Source organism: Salvia miltiorrhiza, chromosome 2 (assembly GCF_028751815.1).
Source record: "Salvia miltiorrhiza cultivar Shanhuang (shh) chromosome 2, IMPLAD_Smil_shh, whole genome shotgun sequence".
In the NCBI taxonomy this organism is placed as follows: domain Eukaryota; kingdom Viridiplantae; phylum Streptophyta; class Magnoliopsida; order Lamiales; family Lamiaceae; genus Salvia; species Salvia miltiorrhiza.
This window is the reverse complement of record NC_080388.1, coordinates 68,953,194-68,977,134: the sequence shown is the minus strand read 5'-3', so window position 1 is coordinate 68,977,134 and position 23,941 is coordinate 68,953,194. Positions and strand designations below refer to the sequence as shown.

The 23,941-nt window shown below is 35.7% G+C and overlaps 5 protein-coding genes across 6 annotated transcripts; 2 read left to right on the top strand and 3 right to left on the bottom strand.

Annotated features, from left to right (window-relative positions):
- Positions 1-682: 682 nt before the first annotated feature.
- On the bottom strand, positions 683-1,738 carry LOC131009925 (uncharacterized). Its single transcript, XM_057937324.1, has one exon. It carries the CDS (start codon positions 1,736-1,738, stop codon positions 683-685), a length of 1,056 nt encoding a protein of 351 aa, XP_057793307.1.
- A 3,839-nt stretch (positions 1,739-5,577) lies between these two features.
- Positions 5,578-7,320, bottom strand: LOC131008649 (U-box domain-containing protein 25-like). Its single transcript, XM_057935604.1, has one exon. It carries the CDS (start codon positions 6,853-6,855, stop codon positions 5,710-5,712), a length of 1,146 nt encoding a protein of 381 aa, XP_057791587.1. The 5' UTR covers positions 6,856-7,320; the 3' UTR covers positions 5,578-5,709.
- A 2,081-nt stretch (positions 7,321-9,401) lies between these two features.
- LOC131008647 (probable LRR receptor-like serine/threonine-protein kinase At5g63710) lies at positions 9,402-12,902 on the bottom strand. 2 transcript variants are annotated; one of them, XM_057935601.1, is made up of 10 exons: positions 12,666-12,902; positions 12,201-12,369; positions 11,907-12,039; positions 11,750-11,821; positions 11,528-11,671; positions 11,240-11,311; positions 11,078-11,164; positions 10,925-10,995; positions 10,683-10,823; positions 9,402-10,608 (listed from the first exon to the last, which is right to left on the bottom strand). In XM_057935601.1, the coding sequence occupies exons 2-10, from the start codon at positions 12,304-12,306 to the stop codon at positions 9,560-9,562; spliced, it is 1,875 nt and encodes a 624-aa protein (XP_057791584.1). In that variant the 5' UTR covers positions 12,307-12,369; positions 12,666-12,902; the 3' UTR covers positions 9,402-9,559. The 2 variants fall into 2 exon arrangements, with proteins under 2 accessions (XP_057791584.1, XP_057791585.1); XM_057935602.1 differs by having other exon boundaries at positions 11,078-11,143.
- A 2,626-nt stretch (positions 12,903-15,528) lies between these two features.
- On the top strand, positions 15,529-17,564 carry LOC131008648 (aspartic proteinase nepenthesin-1). The gene has a single exon (XM_057935603.1). It carries the CDS (start codon positions 16,056-16,058, stop codon positions 17,373-17,375), a length of 1,320 nt encoding a protein of 439 aa, XP_057791586.1. The 5' UTR covers positions 15,529-16,055; the 3' UTR covers positions 17,376-17,564.
- Positions 17,565-21,703: 4,139 nt separating this feature from the next.
- Positions 21,704-22,237, top strand: LOC131008646 (auxin-responsive protein SAUR32-like). Its single transcript, XM_057935600.1, has one exon. The coding sequence runs from the start codon at positions 21,765-21,767 to the stop codon at positions 22,092-22,094; it is 330 nt and encodes a 109-aa protein (XP_057791583.1). The 5' UTR covers positions 21,704-21,764; the 3' UTR covers positions 22,095-22,237.
- Positions 22,238-23,941: the final 1,704 nt, after the last annotated feature.

Here is a 23,941-nt window from a genome sequence, read left to right as displayed (position 1 = left end):
TATGAAGCTCTTGAACAAGGACACGACGGGTATGACGGAGGCACAATTGGCCTTGCACAACCACCTAGTCCAAGAAGTGCTCAAGCGTCGAGGGCTTATTTAAATTAGGAAATTATGTTATTTTTTATTTTATTATCGTATTTTAATTATGTTTTTAATTTTATTTTAATTATTGTAATGTTTAATTTTATTTTTAATGAAATTGGAAATTTTAAAATAAAAGTGTAGAAATATGAATTTTGTGGAAATGGGGATTTAAGCACCCACCTAAAACACAATGCATTGGAGAGGGGTGTGTCTTAGGTGGGGCCCACTCCTAAGACACCCCTCTAAATCTTTATCAGCAATCATCCAACCACTCAACCATCTTTAATATTTAATTAATTTATCTCTCTTCCACATCACTAATATTCATCTCAACCCAATCACCTCTATTTTTGTTCATTTATCAATAACCACCCAATCATCCAACCACCCAACCACAACATAATATTATAATTATTTTATTATTATTTTTATTCGTAATAATTTTAATAATATTAAATATAAATTAAAATGTTATAAAAAATTAAAATACAAAAAATAACAAACTAATAAAAATTTAAATTACGACAAACTAAAAATATAAATTACAACAATCCAAACTCGAAATAGAAAAAAAAAAACAATACATACTATGCATTTAATTATCGTCCCCAAACTTTTGCGATATATGCTCGATCAAGTCATGTAATAGAGAGTTGTGATCTTCTCTATTGCGAAGTTGAGACCTAGTTCTCATATAGCTCGCTAGGCTTGCAATCCTATTCGTAGAGTATACGAAACCATTAGTTTCCTCTCCATCTTCACTTCGACGAGTATTCTGTCTTAGTCGATCTTCGATGAATTCTGTAGGATCATGATAGTTAAGGTAAGTGCTTCTTTCATCTTCCACTATCATATTATGCATGATGATGCAAGCAATCATTATTTTTCCCATAATATCACGATCCCAAATAAGACATGGCCGCTTGATAAAAGCAAAACGCGCTTGTAAAACTCCAAATGCTCGCTCAACATCTTTTCGGGCAGCCTCTTGATGTTGAGCAAACAACTGGTGCTTTCGAAGTTGTGGAGCAAGAATAGATTTGATAAATGCCGCCCATTGAGGATATATACCATCAGTGAGATAATATCCCATATTCCTTTCGCGACCATTAACGATATAATTGACCTTAGGTGCTCGACCTTCCAATATATCATCAAAAACAGGCGATTGATCAAGTACATTGATATCATTTCTTGAACCTGGGGTTCCAAAAAATGCATGCCAGATCCATAGGTCTTGTGATGCAACTGCTTCCAGAATAATTGTTGGCGTACCGCTTCGTCCTGCATATTGCCTTGCCCATGCAGTAGGGCAATTTTTCCATTCCCAATGCATACAGTCAATACTGCCCATCATGCCTGGGAACCCTCGCCGTTTTCCGATATGAAGAAGAGCTGCCATATCTTCTTCAGTTGGCTTTCTGAGGTACTCAGCTCCGAAATTGAAAATGACACCTTCAACAAATTTGATGACTGACTTACGAATGACTTGGGCACTCATTCGTAAGTATTCGTCATGCAAGTCAGCTGAGGTGCCATATGCCAAAACCCTCATAGCCACAATACATTTTTGAATTGGAGACATACCAAGACGGCCAGCTGCATCAGGGTGTTGTTGAAAAAATCTATCGGTGGCGACGAGCTTGTTCATTATACGTTCGAACAAAGGCTTTCGCATGCGAAACCTTGTTCGAAAATATTCTGGGGGATAGATTGGATCTTCTGAAAAGTACTGCTTGAACACACCTTCATGGCCTATCTCACGTCTTCTTTCAATATACTGTCTCCTTCCTCTAACGGCATGATTGGTAGGTTGTACCGATAGACTTGCGACATGGATGACCACACCCTCAATGATGCGATCAAGTTGGCGATTATGTTCGGCAATGCTTTGTTCCTCGATTTTTTTGAGCTGCTACGACTTTCATCAACACTGTCTTCGTCGTCTGGGTGAGAACGTCGTACGTAACCAGTACTATCCAATTTCAGTTCCCAGTTCGGATAGCTGCTCATAACTTTTTCAAACACCTCATGGTGAGTAAACTTAGGTTTACCGTAAATTGCTTGAGTTGCTTTCTCGATATCCTCTTTAGACTGACTGCTCGCTCGTCGCTCATATGCTTTCTTGTATGCAGCAACCCACAGAGTTACATTTTTGTTGAGCCGTTTGTAACGGTTCCTCAATGATTCGATGCTCCTTCGACCTCCAATTTTTTTGAGTTTATCTGCTCGACTTTGCTCATACATACCTGTAACAGTTTTCTAAAATGACTTACTATTTTGGTTAGTGCCAACAATTGGATTGTTACTGACAAAGCACCAAGCAGACATTAGTGATATATCTTCTATATCAGTCCAACTTTGCGCATTGTTGGAAGGGTTTGCAAAAAAAATTTCAGAGGTTTGGTGATGTTCAGAAATAGGAGAATCAGTTGGATTATGCGAGAATTCTGAATTTATAGCATAATCAAACTCTGGAAATTCATTGGAGCTTGGAATATCAGCAAGATTTGGATAATAGTCTTGGGAGGGATTGAAATTTTGAGAGTTGAAGAAAGAATTATTGTCTCCATCCATTGAAAAATAGAGAAACAAATAATAGAAGTTATATGTAGATAGGGCTGTAAATGAACAGAGCTACTCGCAAGCTATTCGAGATTCGGCTCGAAAAAAGCTCGTTCGGAGCTCGATGCGATAATAAACGAGCCGAGCTCGAGCCTAATTTCGAGCTCGAAATTTTTATCAAGCCGAGCTCGATCCTAACAGTGCTCGGCTCGTTGAGCTCGCGAACATGTTCGAATTCGATTGTTCGCGAACATGTTCGCGAGCTTGTTCACGAACCTTCAGTCGAGCCTTCAATCGAGCTAGTACACGAGCCTTAAACGAGTCGAACTCGAACTCGTGTACAATATTAATTAAGAAAATTTTCTTAAATTTATAACAAATTCGAGCTTGAACACCATATATACAAACACTTAACGAGCCGAGCTCGAGCTCAAGCTCAAGCTCAAATTCGATATTATTGAGCATCACCCGATTCGAACTCGAACCGAGCCCGAGCTTAGTAAGTGGATGACGAGCCGAGCTCGATCATCAAGATAAAAGCTCGAATCGAGCTCGAGTATTTAAACGAGCCGAGCTCGAGCCTGCTAGTATTCGGCTCGGCTCGGCTCGTTTACAGCCCTATATGTAGAGAGGATAAATGAGAGAATTTGAAGGTGTATTGAAATATAGCAAGAGTGGTCTCTATTTATAGAGAATGAAAAAATATAAATTTTGGTATAATTGCTTCATTTTTTTTAATAATTTATATAAAAGATATAATGATTTTTATCAATTATCTAAATAAAATCTACTCAACCAATAATATAATTACAAGTGTCACAACTCAATGAACTAAATTTGAAGAGAGAGAGACCAAGGCTGGTCTTATTTTTTGAAAGGTCGACCACCTCTTCTCCAACCTCCAGCAATTATTAATTTTTTTATTCTAATGAGGTCGACCAGGTCCACCAAATTGTGGCCGATAAACACCACCATTGGAGTTGTTCTGAGGGGGAAAATGACTTCAAAAATTAAGAGCAATACATGTAAATATGTGGAAATCTTAAGATTAATAATTACTAAAAATATTTTCTAGAAAGAGTGGGAGGGAGAATTTTAGAAAATCAACGTACAATCATAAGATTGACGACCTATATACGAATTTAATTATTGCATAACAGTATAACACCAACAAAATAAACCCCACATAAATTAGTTAGTGTAAATGTGTAACTTTGTTAAATTCTAATTCAGTGTCTATTGATATGGTTGGTTTATTATCATTTTTTGTACGTCAAAAATCAAAACCTAATTAATCGGTATATATCTTGAGTTTTTAGATTTCAGAAAATTAAACCGTATCGATCGATTCAGATAAGTTTCTCAGACTTTTTGACAATGAAGTGCAATTTTGTAGATAAGATGTTTCCCCTCCAACCAATAAATTGGGGGTTCGATACTATGATTCACTAAAGAAAGAAATAAGGAACCATTATTGATCTTTTTTTGTTTTTTAAAAAAAAAGCTTCTTGGACTTTTTTCCTACACACACCGCTGCTAAATCTAGCATATTTTCTATATATAGTCTACTTGATCAGTGTAACAATATTTAACTTTTTTTAGAAGAAGAAAAAAAGTAAACATATATATTAAACTGTAAAGCACACACATGACACATGTATTACACCACAAAACTATGAAAATTTTGCACTGGAGCACCGCTTTATTTTTTATATTGATGAGCATGATTTTGTAGCCAAAAAGCAATATTGTTGAGAATTCTAAAGTTTTGAAATTTCAAATAGCTACCGAAAAGCTTTTTTTTTTTGTATTGATGAGCATGACATGATCGAATTCTTGAAAGCCTTTCTATGATGACTGTCTTGACTGTTGTTCCTTACTCTCCTTTTTCCTTTGTCTTCTTTCTCCTTGAGTGGCTTCATATGGCATAGATATATTTCTTTTTAGGGTATGATCATCTATTATCAATTTACACTTCACCTAGGACAACAATTAGTGGACGGAGGGAGTATCTTTCTTTCTCGGGTAAATTTTCATTTTATTTTTATACAGCTAGTTTATAATAGGCTTTAAAATTGAACTATTCGATTTGTAACAAAAATTAATGTTCCAGCACTCAACTTTCGGCGACGGTAAAGTGATGTGGATGGCGGGACGCTTATGTGGAATTTTTAATCATTTTTGAGAAAATATTGTAAAGATTATTTATATATGCTTCATATATAGAATTGGGATGAGATAAGAATGACTTTTGATATTGGTCTTTCGAATTTTTATAATTAAACGATCGAGCTTAATAATGGTAATCATATTTTCAGTGTTATAATCAATGGATTCTATATTATATTTATGATAATTATAATTTTGTTTCAACAACCTGAAATTTTACATATCTGAAGTGCACAAGAATTATCATTTCATGAACGACATAAAATTAATACTTATTAGTATCTTGAATCTTCAAAACAATAAGATTATACTACAAAAAATTTTAAAGATCTCAAATGCACAAATTTCATGAACAACAAAGAATGGAATGTGAAAAATTTTCAGGATACTCCGAATAGAATGTGAGAGATTTTCGAAGTGTGATATCCAAACATAAAAAATCATGTGATTTATTGTTTTTTATCATTCATTAGTTTCATTCAATCTTATTTGATTGTACATGTGTTACATTTGATTGTCAATCAACTAAGTGGTAATTGGTTCTTAAGTATCACATACATGTGTTACATTTATTTAATTCAATATAATAGTAATTTCTTATATATTCATCCATTTTATGTGTTTTACGTATGTGTTTTTAACTCTCACTTAAAAAGGTCATGTTCACGTGACCCTAAACAAACCTATATAACTTTAATTGTACATTTCATAACTTATTTACATAAATAAACAATAAATAAATATACACCCACGAAATTCTTGATGTAAATCAACATTCAAGTTTTACCAAAATGTTTGAGTGATAGAAAATTACATTTTCTTAGCACATGAAAAATGCATAATCCAAGAAACACATGAGTAGGTAGGTATTAGAATTAGAAGATGAAGTCATGTGGATCTAAGCAAGTGCAGCAGCTGTGTGGCCTTAGCCTTGGTCCTCGCCCCGGACTGGCTCTGCAGCAGCAGCAGCAACTGCGTCAACACTCCTTCACCGATCGCCTTCTCCCTCGCTCTCTCGCATTCCCCACACACTTTCAGCAGCGAATTCACCGCGCTCTCGCTCCCTTCATGCTCGCACACTCTGAACACCATTTTCACCACCGCCCTAACCCCCCATGGATGATTCACCAACGCTTCCTTCGCACTCCTCTCCGACGCGAGCTTCTCCATCGCCGACATCGCCGCCGCCGCCGTGCTTCTTTTCTGCGCTGACGATAAACACGCCACCAGCGCTTCCACCGCGCCGTGGCTCGCAATCTTCTCGCGGTTCGACTCCACCGAGGACAGCGCCGACAGCGCTCTGATAGCTGCCTCCACAGCCTCGGATTCAACTATGTCGACGATCGCACGCACGATTCTGTCGGATTTTCCGAGCTCTTCGCAGAGAGCTTTCGTTTGCGGCTCCCATGAAACTGCCTCAATTATAAGGCATAAGCCTTTCTTCACGAAAACGGTGCCGTTTTCGAGCAGAGAGAGGAACACTGCATACTTGGAGTCTTGTTTCAATGCAATATTCAAACACCCCAACTCGCTAAAGGGCATCAGGTTTAAAGCACATGAAAGAGCTTTCTCGACAAGCATCACATTACACTCGGCATTTCCGAGAATTTGGTGGAGCAGCATCTGAAAAAATCCGAGTGTGATCAAGCAAGAATTCTTGTGAGGCAGGTCTTGGGAGAGGGATTGAAGCTCTTCCAAGGCAAGAAGCTTAGTCGCCAACGCCAACTCATCCGACTCAATGATTTGCTTGATTCTAGCAATGGAAGTTTGTTTGTGGTCGAGGGAGCTGTAGCCATTGGAGTGGAGGCTGAGCCAGTCGTGGATCAAATGGCGAAGCGTGTGGTTAGGCACCAATGAGGAGTCATGGAGCTTCTGCATTGTGACAGGGCAGGTAGAGTTGCCGGCAGCAAGCCATTTTTCTATGCATGATCTGTCGTAAGTCTGGCCGGTCCAAAGAGTGACTGGATCTTTGAACAAGTCAAGGCTTATGGGGCACCTGAAATAGGGAGGGATGCTGATTTCCTCACACTTCATAACAATCAAGAATTTCTCTCCTATGGGTACAAGTAGAAGATATATATCAAGAAGAAGAACAAGTACATGAAAAGAAGTGGAATATTGTGATACAAACAAGGAGGCATGGCATGTTGTAGTGGTGAGCTACTTAGATTGCAACTTATCGTTTGATTCCGACTGGAAAAGAGAAAAGGATGAGAGAGAGAGAGAGTGATAATTAGGAGATGGGGATGTCTAAATGGTGGGGTGATGATAATTGAGTGAAGATAAAAAAAAAACACAAAAAATGGCCGAAAAAATTTGGGGCTTATCCGCCCTGGTCGAGACTTTTTAGAGGCAACTAATGATCGATATAGAATAATTGCAGCGAGGGGAGGGGGCCCACACAATTACCAGTCAAAGTGTCTTACAATTTTGAATACACCAAACAGTAGTTGAATTGTTGAATTTCAATCTGATTAAAATACAGACAACCATGTTTTGGGTTACCCTACCCCATTACCATGTGGGATTCAATTCAGGCAACCACGAGCATCTCATTTTTGGACTTGGGGAAAAATCAATATTCCTCTAAGTCTAATATACACCATCACTAACAAATGTATTCTTGTGATTTTACTAATTTGTAATTCAAAGACACTAGTACTTTTTAAGTTGATATGATTAAAACTCAAAATATTCACTTTAAAGAAAATTTCTCATTATCCTTATGAATTCTTAATAATATCTTAAAATAAAATGGATGGATTAATCATGTGGCATTTGTTTGATTCTATAGTTTTTGTTAATTAGCTACCTACTCTTACTATTTACCTACTACTAGGGATGTCAATCGGGCCAGCCCACTCGGTTTCGGGCCAGCCCATTCGGTTTCGGGTTATTTTCGGTTCGGGCTAGTCGGTTTTTTTATTTTTCGGGCTAAAATTTTTCGACCCTAGCCCTAACCCACTCGGTTTCGGGCTGGCCCGTTCGGGCCCGCAAGTTTTACGATTTTTTTATATATTTTTTTTATATATAAATAATCATATTCTTTTAATAAAAAAATATGTCGTATTTTTTAAATCAAGACAATTCGCTTTATTTTAGATACAAAAATTAATATTTTTTTTAACATAAGTTTACATAATATCTAACTTTAATTTTGTTTTGATAAAAATTATACTGTAGTATATAGATTTAATATAAATGACTATCCTTCTTTGACTTTTATATCATAGATGTTTGTTATTAACCGTTGAAAAAAATCGAAACATATTCTACAAGCATCAAAATGTTATTATTGAATTAAAAAGTAAAGTATTAAAGTTTAAAAATCAATTATTAAGAATGTGTTCGGTTAATCGGGCCAACCCACTCGGTTTTCGGGCCAACCCACTCGGTTTTTGGGCCAACCCTATCGGGCTCGGGCTATTTTCGGTTCGGGCCATTCGGGCTAAAAATTTTCAGCCCTAACCCACCTTTTTTATCGGTCTATTCGGGTCGACCCGTCGGTTTCGCGCTTTTTTGACATCCCTACCTACTACTTTCTTTAAATGCCTTCAAAAGAATAGCATTAATTTCAATCCCCACCAATCCCCCTTTGCCCTTTCCATGCGGTGAGACTCCGATCTCTTTGTAAAGAGTTAAAACAAGGATTTAATTGTGATTTTTCTACTTTAATAATAAAAAAAAATGATAGCAAGCATTAATCTCATATGGATCATGCACAATATGTAAGCTCAATTGTGGTTTTCCTTTTTCTTATTTATTTATAGAACTAACTGGATATCGAAATACATGATGCTCACATGATTCAGTACATGATCAGAACACTAATTTGTATTCCCTGACGTTTCTTTTTACAAATAAATCAAGATATTTTCCCAAGACTTGTGTAGATTGAGTTTCTGGAATTTTAGTCCTTTTAGGCCCATGTTATACAACTTGGGCTTCTACTTTGGACTTTTGTAAAAATATACAGTATATACTCTTAACAAATTTATATTGGGTATTCTTTATTTCTTGTAACCAAATAATTTTTGGTCCTTCCTCAAAGGAAAATGATCAAACCAAGTTCATTTCAGCATCAGGGTCCTAAGAATTTGATGAGATTTAGTATTCCACAATTTTGTGTGTACTCCACTATTATATTCAAATAATATTTTTATGAAAATTACCCTAACTTTGAGTTTATCATCCTTAACAATGAATTAAAAGTGAAATTAAATAATAAAAATAATTATATACTATAATTGAATGGAATGAATCCTAATTAATAATCACAAAATTAAATTAAAGAGTACAAAATTGAAATTGAAGAAAAAAAATGTAAAATAAATAAAAATGGGATACAAAATTGAACATCAAGTGTGATACATTGAATCTCAAATGCCTAAAAATGTTGCAAGAATGTTATTTTTTCTAACGTTAATATTACCTTTTTAAAACGAACTGATTTCTTTTTTAAAAAATGTCACAAGTCCGTGTTCCGTATTTATAACTCTGCAAAATAGTCAGTTCAGTTATTACCTATTATTTTAAAGTAAAAAAAAAACTATATATTAGCCTTCCCGGTGGCTCCCTACTTACCCAATCCCAAACAAAATGACTATACATACTATGTGAGTTAGGCATTACACGATACCTCACATCAAACAGCAAATATTCAAAATTGTCTTATATACTAGCATATTAGATGTCTGATTGTGGTGGCTAAACCTTGGAGTTTCCCTCAACGGGAAAACTACCTGGCTTGCGACAATTGTATGGGTTGTTGGTCGTGAGTAGAATCTTGAGCCCACATGAAGTTGTGAGGCATGAGGGAGACTTCTTGGGCCCTGAGTTGGTCGAGCTGCTCCCATTCCGCCCACCTCTCAGCCAGTCCCACTCCCTGCAGCATGCTCACCACTTGTGCCATCTTCGGACGATCTTCGGGCAAACTCTGCGTGCACAGCATCGCTACTTGCAGAATCGTCTCCACTTCCGTGCTGTTGTAGTTCCTCAAGTTGTGATCCACCATGTCCTCCACCCGCTTCTCTCTTAGTAGCTTCTTGATATGATCCAGGAGCAGAACGTCCTCCTCTTCGTCGAGGCGAGATAAGTCTATGGCGCGCTGCCCGGTAACCAGTTCAAGAAGCGTTATACCGTAACCAAATACATCCGTCTTCTCTGAAGATTTTCCCGTCGACAGATACTCGGGGGCGATATGCCCCATCGTGCCGCGTATTTGAGTGGTTACATGAGTCACTTTGGTGTCCATTAGTTTGGCGAGTCCGAAATCTCCTAGCACAGGTTCGAAATCATCATCGAGAAGAATGTTTGCAGCCTTCATGTCGCGGTGAATGATCTTGGGATTGCAGTGGTCGTGCAGGTACTCTAGGCCGTGCGCGGTCCCAAAAGCGATGCGTTTTCGCGTGGCCCAGTCGAGGCCTTTCTCCCCTGCTTTGAGCTCTCTGAGGCGATATGCGACGCTGAGGTTGTGCATGAATGGATAAACGAGGATTTTCTCGGTTGGGGTGGTGCAGAATCCGATCAAGCGGAGCAAATTCTTGTGAAGGGCGATGCTGATTAGACGAATCTCCCGTATAAAGGCAGCCTCGCCGCCGGGGCTGCGATAGTCCATCAGCCGTTTCACCGCAACTCTTGTGTTGTCCATCAACACTCCTCTGTATACTTTGCCGTACCCTCCTTGCCCGATTATGTTGCTCTCGCTAAAATTATCCGTCGCCAGCTGTATTTCCCGTGCCGAGAACCTTCTGATCTGCCCAAACGATATCTCCCGCTCGTCATCTCCTGCATTACAAATTCTAAATCAAACTAAATTCTACATCACATCTTAAACGAAAATCAATCTTAAAAAAGTTTACCGGCCACATCAACAAATACTTCTTTGGGCTTACGCAAGCGACGGGATTGGTATCCAATGACAGCTCCGAGCAGGAGGAGGGAGAATGCACCAATGCTTGCTGCAGTCACAAGAACCTGAACCTTTGATCTTCTCTTATAAACTGCATCAATATCAACATGCTTACTTTCTTCTCTACCTTTCCTAGTATTTCACAACGCAAATATTGTGCAAGAAAAAGCAGAGTTAAGAAAAATGAGCAACCTGGTACAGAGGAGGTTGAGACACAAGGTTGTTTGAGGTTACCTCCGCATGCGAGATGAGTAGCTGTAAAGCTGATAGACACGATATTTCAAAACAAAAAGTGATTTAATTGTCTTGCATTTTTAATTATGTAAATATTTTGAATTGACGTACTTGAAGGTTGGTAAGGAAAACAGTCCCTGAGGAACTTTTCCAGTCAGATCATTGGAAGAGACGTCTCTGCGAGCATCAAAATATTTCCTAATGAAAATAACCAACAAATAACAAAGATAGTGGAAGACAGAGACAGAAATTGAAGCTACAGAGACTTCTCACAGTTCCAATAAGCCAGTGATGTTTGTTAGTGATTCTGGTAAAGATCCAGTCAAGTGGTTTCCTCTCACAACCCTGATTCACATTGCAACATTGCTACTTCAATAACCCACCAATACACTTACAAAATTTTAAAATCTACTAAAATTTTGCATGTACAGAAAAATTTTAAGATGTTTTACAGGCATAATCTTATAGGAAGAAATTTTTAGAATTCTTATTGGCAATAATTCATAAATAAGGGATGTTACACAAGTTGCAATAGAGGATTCGACTTTGTGTAGAACTTACAGATGTTTGAGCTCGGGAAACTGGCCCCACGAAGCGGGAATGGAGCCTTTGAAGTTGTTGTCAGCTAAATTCAAGTTCTGCAGATATGAAAGGCTGCTAAGAGATTCAGGCAATGTGCCAGAAAGATTGTTGTGTTGCAAATCCCTACACAGAGACGCATGCAGAAAAGATTTTAGTAAATAGATATGAGTGTATAAATGATATGATCTCCACAAAACTTACAAGCTCTCGAGAAATTTTAATTTGGCAATAGATGGTGAAAGAATGCCTGTGAATCCATTAGAAGGCAAGCTCCTGCAAAGTTTAGAGGCATCATGAATAAGCAAAATTAATATATATTGAAGAAGGATAAAAATTTAGGAATGAAATGCATACTAACAGAGTTACTACACGTCCGTTTCTGCAGGTAATGTGAGACCAACTGTCACAAGGGCTCACAAAATGTCTATCCCAATCCATAATTCTATGGCTGGAGTCGTTAAGAGCTTCTAGAATCTCGATTAATGCTTGACCTGAATAAAGTAGGAAGATATCCTCATTCTACACCCACTTTAATGGAACCTCTTCAAGGATTTAAACTCATAGATACATGCATGTTTCCATCCATCACACCTTATAATTCAAATTTACCAAACAAAGGCTACAAATTGAATATATATATATATATATATACCTTCAACATTAGGCTTGTTTGTGGCGCAGAAACATAGAGGGAGAAGCAAGAGCGGAACAAAATTGATCAACTGCTTCAAAGAGAGATGAAGGCAGCCTTCAGCCATTACCAATTCTTCTTCCCCTTAATTAAGCTAGAATTTCATCCAAGACTCTTTTAGCAGATAAACCTTGAACACGAGAAAATTAATTAGTCGAGTAAATTAAGCGCAAAAAGCATGGAAAATAAACACTTTTCAAAGTCATGTGATTAAGACTATGGCATGCAGGTTCGTGCATGTAATAAAGTCAAAAAATAAATCTACAAATCATTTTTTATAACTATCGTTACTCATAGAAAAACTGCAGTTGGTATCATAAACATAACTCAGTCCATCACTAGTTAAATTGAGTAAGCAAATATAGAAATTGATCAAAGTTGCTTAAATTTTTAAACACATAGCACATATTTGGAAAGAAAGCTCGCCTCATTAGCAGAGTTTATGGATATTATCCAAAACTGCTGACGTCTTACTGTTGAGGATCTACATAGCATTCATTAATGAAAAAGAAAATTGCTTTGAGAAAGAAAAAAAAAAAAGAAGAGAGGGAGAAAAGGAACGATGAGTTAAAATCGAGAAAAAGGAAAAAAAATTGTGCGGCAATCTCGAATGTGATGTGGGGTTTACATAAAATGAAATGTTGGTGCGGTGAATAAGAATCCCACCGATATAATGCTCAAAATAAATAGACTCACAATTAAAAAGATAAGATGCTTAGAAGCAATCAGTGAGCCAAAAAGAGCTGCTTTTTTCATCCAAATCCCATGTTTAAAGCACATCAACTTTTATTTTGTCTCATAAATATCATCACTATGCTATATGCTATACTTGAAAACTTATGGGAGAAGCCATCAAGTGAATACTTACAGAGTAGTAATTATTGTTATTATGGTATAGTGATGTGTGTAGGATTATGTACTTTTAAATAATGAATACCAATATTTGGATGTTGAATTATGCCTTATGACACGCCGCATCATTAGATATTGGTATACGTGGGATAAAAAAATTTATGAGAAGGTATAATTGGGAGAATTATCTGCTCTTGTGTTGTATGAGTCAAATGTTAGTGGATAGAGAAAAGAAGGTGCATGATCTGTAATATAATAATTAAGTAATCAAAAGGCATAATTTGGTGGTGCATTTGCTTAATATTTGCTTCCAACTCCTAAATGTGTCACAATCGGGGAACCGAAAACGAGGGCCACTTCCCTTGTTTGCAAGAATCTTATTCACCTTTCAATTTCTTATTCATAACCTTTTTTAATTACTTTGAATGTTTTAAATGTTTTTCGGATCTTCATAGAAAAATAAAACATTTTATTTTTATAACCATTGTTACTATTTCAAGGGCTAATAGAAATAGTAGAAATATTCATAACCTCTAACTTCCTTTTTTATTTATTTTATATATATTATTATTAAAAATTATATTTCAAAAATGTACATGTAATATTATAAATTGTTATTAGTTGGACCCTCCTTGAAAAAGAAAACATTCATGGCTCAGTCGCTAACAGTTATTAAGAGTTGAAAATCTAATGTAGAAGAGTCAATACAAGAGTCAATTCATTGAAGTTTCAGATTTCCAACAAGTTTTAAAATCCGCTGGAATTTCTTCAAATTCATATGGAAAATAGATTATTTCTATTAAGCTTCTTTCTTTTGTTTTGTTTTGTTTTTTCTTTTTTAATTCCAACATGGCTTTTCAGCCCTTTTAAATTTTTTGTAGACCATCGGGTTTAATTGAAGGCTGTCGCCTGTCGGAACTTTCGTACAATACTTTTGTGCATTTGCGGGTCCGTTTTTATGGGCTTCAGATGGGCTGACACCATGGGATGGGCCCATTTTCTAAAGAAACTAGTCTCATTGAAATGGCTCTAAATATTTTGGAAAGTAAGCATGGTCTATAACGGGCTAGGCCCGTTGCAATGGGTAATCATTTTTCAAGCTTCAACTATACATGCTTAGGACGTTTGATTCGGTGGATAAGATTGACAAAATTAGAGAGTGATTAAATAATTCATTCAACTTTGCAGTGATACGTAATCATTCAATTGCATGATTAGAGTGTGGGCCTAGTTATCCATCACATGCCCAATTATACAAATCAAATACTTGATTAAATTGTATTATTTTATCAATCATATTTTATCATTCAAACTAAACGACGACTCGAATGCCTCCTCAAATGAATAAGCGAGTTACCCAAAATGCTGAACAGCAACCTCAGAGATTAATGAATGAGAAATCCAAATAGAATGATCCAATACATCCTTAGCCGAAAATTCACCCAAAACACACTAAAGATAATGGCTGCAAACTTAATTTCTCGGACACAGTCCAATTGTATCCAATAATGGTCTGCAGACGTAAAGACCACACAATATGTGTCTAACACATAATATCAATCTCTTTCTCAATGATACATGCTATTTGTGTTGTATGCATCAATTCATAATAAAGAAAATTGTTCCAGCTGGCGAAAGAGGTGCCATATATTTCATCAACATTTTTGTACAACCCTTTCTCTTTTCCAAATATACATTTTCAACATAGCGGTAATAACTTAACCTTCACAAAAGGAAAAAAGCGGAAAAAAAAGAAAAGAAAATTATAGCAGTATAATATGTAATAATTGTGGTGTTGCCCCGTCAAGCAAAATAATAATAACTGTGGTGTTGCTTCATACCTAATTAAACCGCGATTTCACCCATCCAAACAACATTGCTTTGACAACAACATAACTTCCAGTTTCTCAATAATTAGTAGATGAGTTTGCCCACCTAACTACTTTCTTCTTATTCCTTATCAACTCACCAAATATATGTATACATGCACATATAAACACTTGAATAAACTTGGAAATTTTAATTCACCTACAAATAAGAAGGACGTGCACATCTTCCGTACGTGTTTAGCCATAATGTAAATAAATTTGATATTCACCCAAAAAAAAAGATTTTCTCTAAAGTTTTCATGGAAGGTGAGCTAATACCCCACAGGTTGTTTCTTTAAGTCTTCGACATAATTGACTAACCCCACGAATCCATAGCACATCATAGCCTCTTCTTCAAATAAGTCATATTCTTATTTTGTACGTACTAGCTCACATGAACGATTGCAACTAACATTCTCTAACTTATACAAGTGGACTAATAAAACAGTTATTTTAAGATAACAAGGATAAAACTAATTAATTACTAACATTAAAATGACAAAAAAAAAAAAATAGTCATCTTACTAGCTATTTATTATATCCCTCAGTTCACGATCAAACTTATTGTGAACTGTCGGATGGGCAATTCACGATTAAAGAATTTAGTCTTGAATCCGCCGGTAGTTTAAAGTTAAAAAATAGTTACTAATTTTTTTATTTTGTGATTTTTATCTTTCTATATGAAAATAGCAGTTTTAATATGTTAATTCACTCTAAATTATTTAAACACAAAATTAGCTTATACTTGTGGTAGGGTTTGTCATCATGCTTCACTAGTTAAGCTTCTATAGTTCCAACCACCACCCTCAAGACTAGGATGAAATTTTGACGCAATATTGAAATGGCACCTTCCCTTGATGTGAAATAGATATACATTTTTTCTTTTCTAGTACTTAACTTGTCTCCTTATTACACTTATCATGCTCTCTCTCTCTCTCTATATCCCCTGTTTTTCGAATCATCCTTTGATTCTTTCCATTCTATATCCTCCGCATTAGCCTAGATCATCCTCGCCTTTCTCTCATCAATACATACACGCACATATATATACATATATGCTCAAATCACTAGCTACTCTCACGAATTAATATATACAATGCATTCTTCAATGACAATAACCCTACTTGTCACCCTAATGGTCTTCCTCATCCCACCAGCCACCTCCACTTCTCGGCACTCCCTCGACCACCGCCGCCCCGACGCCAAAACCGGGTTCGAGGTGACGCTGAAACACGTGGATTCCGGCGGGAACTTCACCAAGCTGGAGCTCCTCCAGCGCCGGATGAAGCGGGGGAGGAAGAGGATGGAGCGCCTCTACGCAATGGCCCTCGCCGCATCCGACCCCAGCGTCTCCGCCCCGATCCACCCCGGCAACGGCGAGTTTCTCATGGACATATCCATCGGCACGCCGCCGGCGTCCTACTCCGCCATACTAGACACCGGCAGCGACCTCATCTGGACCCAATGCAAACCCTGCAAGCAATGCTTCTCCTCTCCAAACCCTATCTTCGACCCCAAAAAGTCCTCCTCCTTCGCCAACCTCCCTTGCTCCAGCGACCTCTGCGCCGCGCTGCCCCTCTCCTCCTGCGGCAGCGCCTCCGCCTGCGAGTATTTATACACCTACGGCGACTACTCGTCGACGCAGGGGGTCATGGCCACGGAGACCTTCACCTTCGGGAAGGTCTCCGTCCCCAAAGTCGGGTTCGGGTGCGGGCTCGACAACGAGGGGGGCGGGTTCAACCAGGGGGGCGGCCTCGTCGGGCTGGGCCGCGGCCCGCTCTCGCTCGTCTCCCAGCTCGACGAGCCCAAATTCTCCTACTGCCTAACGTCGATCGACTCGACGAAAACGAGCACGCTCTTGATGGGCTCGCTCGCAAACCTCGACGCCACCAAGGAAACTATCATGACCACTCCATTGATCAAGAATCCATCATCGCCTTCTTTCTACTATCTTTCCTTGCAAGGGATCTCGGTGGGTGAAACGAAGCTTCCCATCAAGAAATCGGCATTCGAGATCAAGGGCGACGGCAGCGGCGGCATGATCATCGACTCCGGCACGACGATAACTTATCTAGAGGAGAGCGCGTTCGATCTGGTGAAGAAGGAGTTTACGAAGCAGGTGCAGCTGGCGGTGGATGAGTCGAACGAGACGGGGCTTGATCTGTGCTTCAAGGTGCCGTCGGGGGCGGAGAATGTGGAGGTGCCGAAGCTGGTGTTCCATTTCGAGGGGGCGGATTTGGATCTGCCGGGGGAGAACTACATAATCGGCGATCCGAGCGGGGTGGCATGCCTGGCGATGGGGGGGTCGAGTGGGATGTCCATATTTGGAAATGTGCAGCAGCAGAATATGCTAGTGGTTCATGATCTTGTCAAGGAGGCTATTTCGTTTGTGCCCAAACAGTGTGATGATTTGTGATTGTTTAATTTTCATTTTTATGGTGTACCAAAATTTGTTGTGTATTTTACACGTGACATTCGCTTATGGATGGAGGCAGGGTAAAGAAAGCATCCCTTCTTTCGTGTTGATGTTGTTTGTGTGTGTGCGAAAGAGAGGGAGAATTTGATTTTCATGAACTTGGATATATATTGGCCCTTTTCGAATCTATTACTTTGTTTTATTTCGCCGTTTCTCTTGCAATGTCGACGCTACCTCTTTTGGTTGAGACATTATGTCTCACATATTTAACCCAATTTGTATTTGTTTACTTGTCATACTCCATGTATGGTTTCATCCATGCATTATATATACGTAATCGATAACATCACGAAAGGGTTCGACTTACATAGAATTAAGGAAAATAAATAGTATGCTACTCCCACCCTCACGACCTCACTTTTTATATTTCAACCTCACAAAAACCATTTTTTATTCACTAAAAATACTTTTAAATCCATACTCAATTCAAGCACGTACAAGCACAATCACTTTTTTTACATAGTGAAACTTTTTATCCACTAAACACATATTCATCAATTATTTTTTAAAAAATTCGTGCATAATCCAATATTATATATTATTTGTAATTGTAGATGGGCATATTATATGAGTTAGATGAAAACCGATAAAATTGTAATTATTCTTAATCTTTGAATTGTATGTATTACAATAAATAATGTTAATGCATGCTTACATGCTCGCACGATGCACGATCTAACGTACAAAAATATGTTGTTCGTATTTTGTATAAAGATAAACAAGAGTTAAAATACGCATTGATAGTGACGACTGTGGTTATAGCGTCAACAACGATTATGCGATATGAGAATAATAAATTGCAGATAACCAGAATGGCAAACATAGAGGTCAGCGACATGTTATGATTCAAGAATTAATAATAAACTGCAGATGATTGTCTGGATTAGGAGTGATGAACGAGTCGGGTATAGGTTAATATAAATGGGCATAATTTATTCGTATTATATCAAAATGAGTATTTTTATTCATTAACTAAATAGTCCCATCCAAGGGAAAATAGTTAAAGTTGGGCCATAATTTTTCTATCTTCGATCAAAGGGTTAACGATCGAAGCCCAATTCGGCTTAAAATTAGCCTAGAATTTTAATGGACCACTCTTACTAATAATTTAAGCCCAACTTAAGAAGATTAAACTTTTAATTAAGCAGATTAATCTATATATCTATATAATACTTAATATATAAAAGATGAGTTTTCTCCCTCCATTTTTTTCTCTCTCTCTTCTCCCATCAATTTTTTCACTATTTGTTTTCTCTTTTTTATATAATTTTAATTATTTTCTAAATATCATCAAATTTAATTTATGAATAAATATTCAATATGCATTTTAAGTTTGAGTTCGTAACAAGATCTTTAATATGGTATAAAAATCATCAAAAATGAATTCAAAACGAATATGTTATTAAAATTTTAAAATATGTTATATTCTTTCTCTTTGTTAAAATTTTACAACTTTTTATTTATTTTATTTATTTATTATTATGTGGAATACTTTATAATAATAATGTGTATATTAATTTTGTTGTCAAATAATTTAAAATTATTTAGTGACTACAATTATCATTACACTTTACACATAGTTGAAAATTATGTTTTTAAATTGGATTTTATTGAGTTATTGATATTTTATTTTTAAATCATATTTTGTATTTATTTATATTTTGATTATGTTTAATATTTATATTTATTTATTTAAAATGTCATTTAATTTCGATTTTATCGTGCATCGCACGAATGGACATACTAGTAGATTATTAATGAACTGAAATCTTAATTAACATTTCTTGAAAAATATCGATCAGTCTTACATGTCAAGGTACATGTGACCTAATGATAGTCTGGTTAATACTTGAGACCTTAAATTTTAAATTTGAATTATCTTTAATTTCATATTCAAGTCCGTAATGCAATCTTTTAAAATATTTGTTTCTTTAAAAAAAAAAAAAAACTTTCCATGTGTTGGCCAACTCTTTCTGCCACATTTGATCTCTTACATGTTCACCCCTATGTAGTTCAATCCATGTTTTTTTAAGTGTTTTTCCTAGTAAACGGCGGTGGTTGGCTGATAATGTAGACACATGGGACCTTTGTTACGAGAAAGCTCGAGATAAGAGTTTGGTCCGATCTAATTTATGTTCCTCTTCACACAACATAAAGAGGGGGAAAAAAAACATGACCCTCTTGTCCTTCAATATAGCATGAGTTTCGGATCACAAAATCCAAATAGGAATAACATTGTTGATAAGTTTACAATTGTAGTTTGCTCATTTAATCTGAATTTTAATCTCGCTAGGATAGCGAACAATTAATTTATGGTATCTACATTTCATATCTTAACCTATCAAATACAAATTTACAATATCAATCACCTTTTACATATATACTATACCTATTTTGACTTTAAATTATATTGTCATTTTCTAACATTTCAACCAAATAAGCCGTGGAGATGAGATCAAGTGTCCCACAATTTTATGTGAGTCATTGTGTCCCATTTTTATATATATTATTTTAAAAATATTTTTTTATAAAAATAAAATTTATTATAATACTATGAATTATATTTAATTTTTATTTCAAAAAATTAATTTTTTTAAAAAGTATATACCATGACTTTGAATTTATCAACCTATTACTATTAGTTAATAAAAATGAAATTAAATGATAAAAAATAATTATATATATACCCTAGATTGATGGAATAAACCCTAGTTAATAATCACAAAATTAAATCAAAATATACAAAGTTGATTAGAAAAAGGGACACAAAGTAAGACATAAAGTGTGGTACACTAGATCTCATTCCTTAGACGTGTGCTTATAAGTTATAATCATAATTCATAAAAGTTGGTTCCAACTTCTAATTTTTATACGAGTTCCACTATTATACACACAACTTTACATATGAATCAAATAAATAAATAGAAATTGACTTTCATTATAAGAAGTTGGTTCCAACTTCTAATTATCACTAAAAATGTAAAAGTTGAGCTCCAACTTCGAATCCAATTCTTGCAGTAGAGGCACCATTACGATTTCCTTTTTCATCTGTGTATTCATTTTGGTCAACATGTACCCTTTCTAACAATAAATGGACAGGCCAAATACAAAGCTCATGTTGAAAAATATTTAATCTTCACACACACAAAAAATTATAAACAATGTTGTATATGTATGTACCGGTTCTTGAGGTTGAGTACGGATTATGTCGCACTTTAATAAATAGCCGTGGTACCTCCGTCACATTAATTTATAATTTGACAATGACACTCACTACAACATTAGTATATTACTAGTGTCTCGTAACTATGTAAGGTTTCATTGATTTTGTGAGTGGTATACCAACTGAGGAATTAACGGTCTATTTATAAAGGTAGCATCCACCTCTATGGGTTACTTTGGCCGGAGAACTTTTTTTGGGGGAAGGAAAGAACGATAGAGTTTGAACCCTAGATTTCACTATTCATAGGCAGGAGTTCGCACCTCTTGGAGACTTTTGACTGGAGATTTAAGATATGAACATTGATATGAAAAAAAAAAAAAACTCTCAACAATCAGATCATTAAAAATTCGTCATTGATATATTCGACAAAATCTTTCATATTTAGAGCGATTTGGATCTTCTGTGGCAAATTCAACGCATAAGAAATTACAATCCGTTTATTTTTAAAGTCACTAATATATGACTTTTTTTCAATATTAATAATATTCCATTTATTTATTAATGGGAAGAGAATGATTAGTTTTAAGGCTTTAAAGATGCGAGTTGAAAAGAAATAGGAGAAAAAGTAAAAAGAAGGCAAAAGAAAAGATGGATATAGAAGTCCACTCATTACTTATCTATGTTTTTTGACAACTTAAACGGAAGATCACTGGTCCAAAATTGCACCCACTTGTTAGGAGGTCCCATGCAGTGGCTAATCTTGAAAGAGATCAGTCTAAATTTAATTTGAACTTCATAGTGCTATGAAAAGTCGATTGGTGACATAAATGTTTCTAGTCAAACTCACTCTATTTTTATCAAATTGTTAAAAGCTTTTTTAAGTCTATCAAATGCGGCACCACCACCGATCATTTTCAATTTTTGCTGTAAATTAACACTGTACAATATAATAGTGGAGTACTAAAATAATTTGATCCCCCAATTTATCCAAGGGGCACAAAATCTTTTATCCCCAAAAAAGATTGCTTAAAAGGACAGTACTTCTCAATCAAAGGCACAATTAGTGGCTGCAAGACCCCACCAAAAAGTGTCGTTTGTGTGCACATATAAATTATGAATGCCGTGCTTGGAAAAACCTACACAAATAATTCACAGAAGAAGTTAACATGGAGAGAATTATTCATGAGAATAAGAAGATGATAAAGGTTAAGAGGGGCTGGGTAGCAGTGAAAGTAGGTGCAGAAGATGAAGAGTTTGAGAGATTCACAATTCCAATATCATACCTAAGCCATCCATATTTCAAGGCGTTTCTTGAAAAAGCTCACGAGGTTTATGGGTACAACGGCGTGGGCCCACTAAAGCTTCCGTGCTCCGTCGACGATTTCCACCATCTCCGGTGGCAAATAGAGAAGGAGTGTAATGGGTACCACCACCATTTCCATCAGCACCACCACCTCTACCACCGTGCAGGAGCCCTCTCCTTCCGTTCTTGCTAGCTTTTTACGTTTTTTTTATTTTTTCACAAAACTCTGTAAATTTAATGTAAGAGTATGTTTTCTTCGGCTATTGCAAAGTAGTACTTACTATATATGTAAATTGTATTCAGATTTAATGTGAGAAACTTTTTGAAACCCTTCTACATAGTAAACTTTTTGGAGAATAAATATTTATATCACACTACCATCGAATGTTCTATTTTGTATTCTTTATATATATAATTTTAGTAAAAAAAATGTTCAAATTTAATTTATTATGTATTTATAAGTAGGGTCCAATAAAACAATTTAAATTTATAATTATTTTTTACAGTTTTTCTTTTGTTTGAATTAATAATTAATTATTAGGAATAATCAATTTAAAGTTAGAGTATATATAGGAGTATATAATTATTTAAATTTAAATTTAAATTTTTAATGTTAAATATTAGTTAGAGTTTATTATCTAGTACTCTCTCCGTCCATAAAATGAGTACTCATTTCTCTTTTTGACAAGTGTACCTCACACATCTTTTTAATTAATATACTCAAAAAATAGGATCCTTAAACTATTCACACTACACTCCATACCTTTCTTAAAACATGTGCCGTCCATAAATGAGTACTCATTTCGTGGACGGAGGGAGCAATATTTTTATTAGAGTTGTTATATACTAGTAGGAGTAATATTTTTAGTTTTGGTGTGAATAGTTATATATAATATAATGAAAAATTGAAAATAATAATAGGACACAACGAAACATATAAAATATGGTACTGGAATAGAGAATCCTTTTTCTTTTTCTTTTTTTGAGGAAAATAGAGAATCCTATTAGTTTTATATTATGCTCACACTCCATCATATCATGAAACTAAAAAAATAAAAATAAAAATTATCATTATCATGATTTTTTTGAGGGAGATTTTCTAAACGAATGTCTCTCTAACTAGGGGTTCCGACGACGATCTCCGGCACGCTTGCAAGAGAGAGAGAAAGCTTTATGCGCAAAATAAAGATTTTGAGAAATAATGTTGGAGTACCAATCTATCAAAACAATTTTTGAACCCTTCATGCACAAAACACGCGGACAAAACAAGACTAAATTGGTGGAAATTATTATGTCTTTAACAGAATTTATGTGGGTAGACAATAAAAATAGATCGAGTCAAAAATGTAAGAATCACATGCACTTTTTCTGCAATTGCAAATTCTCTTACACAAGCATGCTTTAAATAAATATGAAAATATTCAGATGGATATCGAATGTAGGAATTCAAAAAGAAGGCATTTTTGGTATAGATTTTAATAGTAGGATAGTTTTATATAATTCCACTTTCTTTAGTTGGGGAGATGAAGTTGTGAAGTTTGAACTTGAATGTTCTACCTGTTTGCTTAATTGCTTGTTTGATGTCCCTTTAGAACCATTATTATCTGGATTCATTTACACATTTTATTTTTCGGCACAAATTTATAAACATCTAATCAACAACATGTAAAAAAACATTTAGATTAGGTAATTGTATTTTAGTTATTTTAAATAAAATAAATTGATTTTTTTCTCCTAAAAAATATTATATTTAACCATTATGCATTGAGTAATAGTTGAAACAAGTTCTTAACCAATTAAACCCTTATTTGGGAAGGACTGAAAGCAGCGTATCAACAATTTTGAAGTTAATTGAGTTATCAGAATTTATCTCCCCAATTGAAATCATGCTTCTTGTGCCTAGCTTTTTTCAAGGAAGACTTTAGGATCCCTGCACAAAGGCTTGTAAACATATGGGATGCACAAGGCTTGATTCAACAGGAAGGAAGCAGAAGTATTGATGAGATAGGAAGAAGTTATTTAAATGAGCTGATCAATCGA

Excerpts from the sequence above, each read along its gene's own strand:
- LOC131009925 (XM_057937324.1), bottom strand. The coding sequence starts at position 1,738 with ATGAACAAGCTCGTCGCCACCGATAGATTTTTTCAACAACACCCTGAT.
- LOC131008649 (XM_057935604.1), bottom strand. The coding sequence starts at position 6,855 with ATGAAGTGTGAGGAAATCAGCATCCCTCCCTATTTCAGGTGCCCCATA.
- LOC131008647 (XM_057935601.1), bottom strand. The coding sequence starts at position 12,306 with ATGGCTGAAGGCTGCCTTCATCTCTCTTTGAAGCAGTTGATCAATTTT. Across the intron at positions 10,996-11,077 it reads TTTTCCTTACCAACCTTCAA|CTTTACAGCTACTCATCTCG; the intron begins GTACGTCAATTC and ends CGTGTCTATCAG. Across the intron at positions 10,609-10,682 it reads AGTATTTGTTGATGTGGCCG|GAGATGACGAGCGGGAGATA; the intron begins GTAAACTTTTTT and ends TTTGTAATGCAG.
- LOC131008648 (XM_057935603.1), top strand. The coding sequence starts at position 16,056 with ATGCATTCTTCAATGACAATAACCCTACTTGTCACCCTAATGGTCTTC.
- LOC131008646 (XM_057935600.1), top strand. The coding sequence starts at position 21,765 with ATGGAGAGAATTATTCATGAGAATAAGAAGATGATAAAGGTTAAGAGG.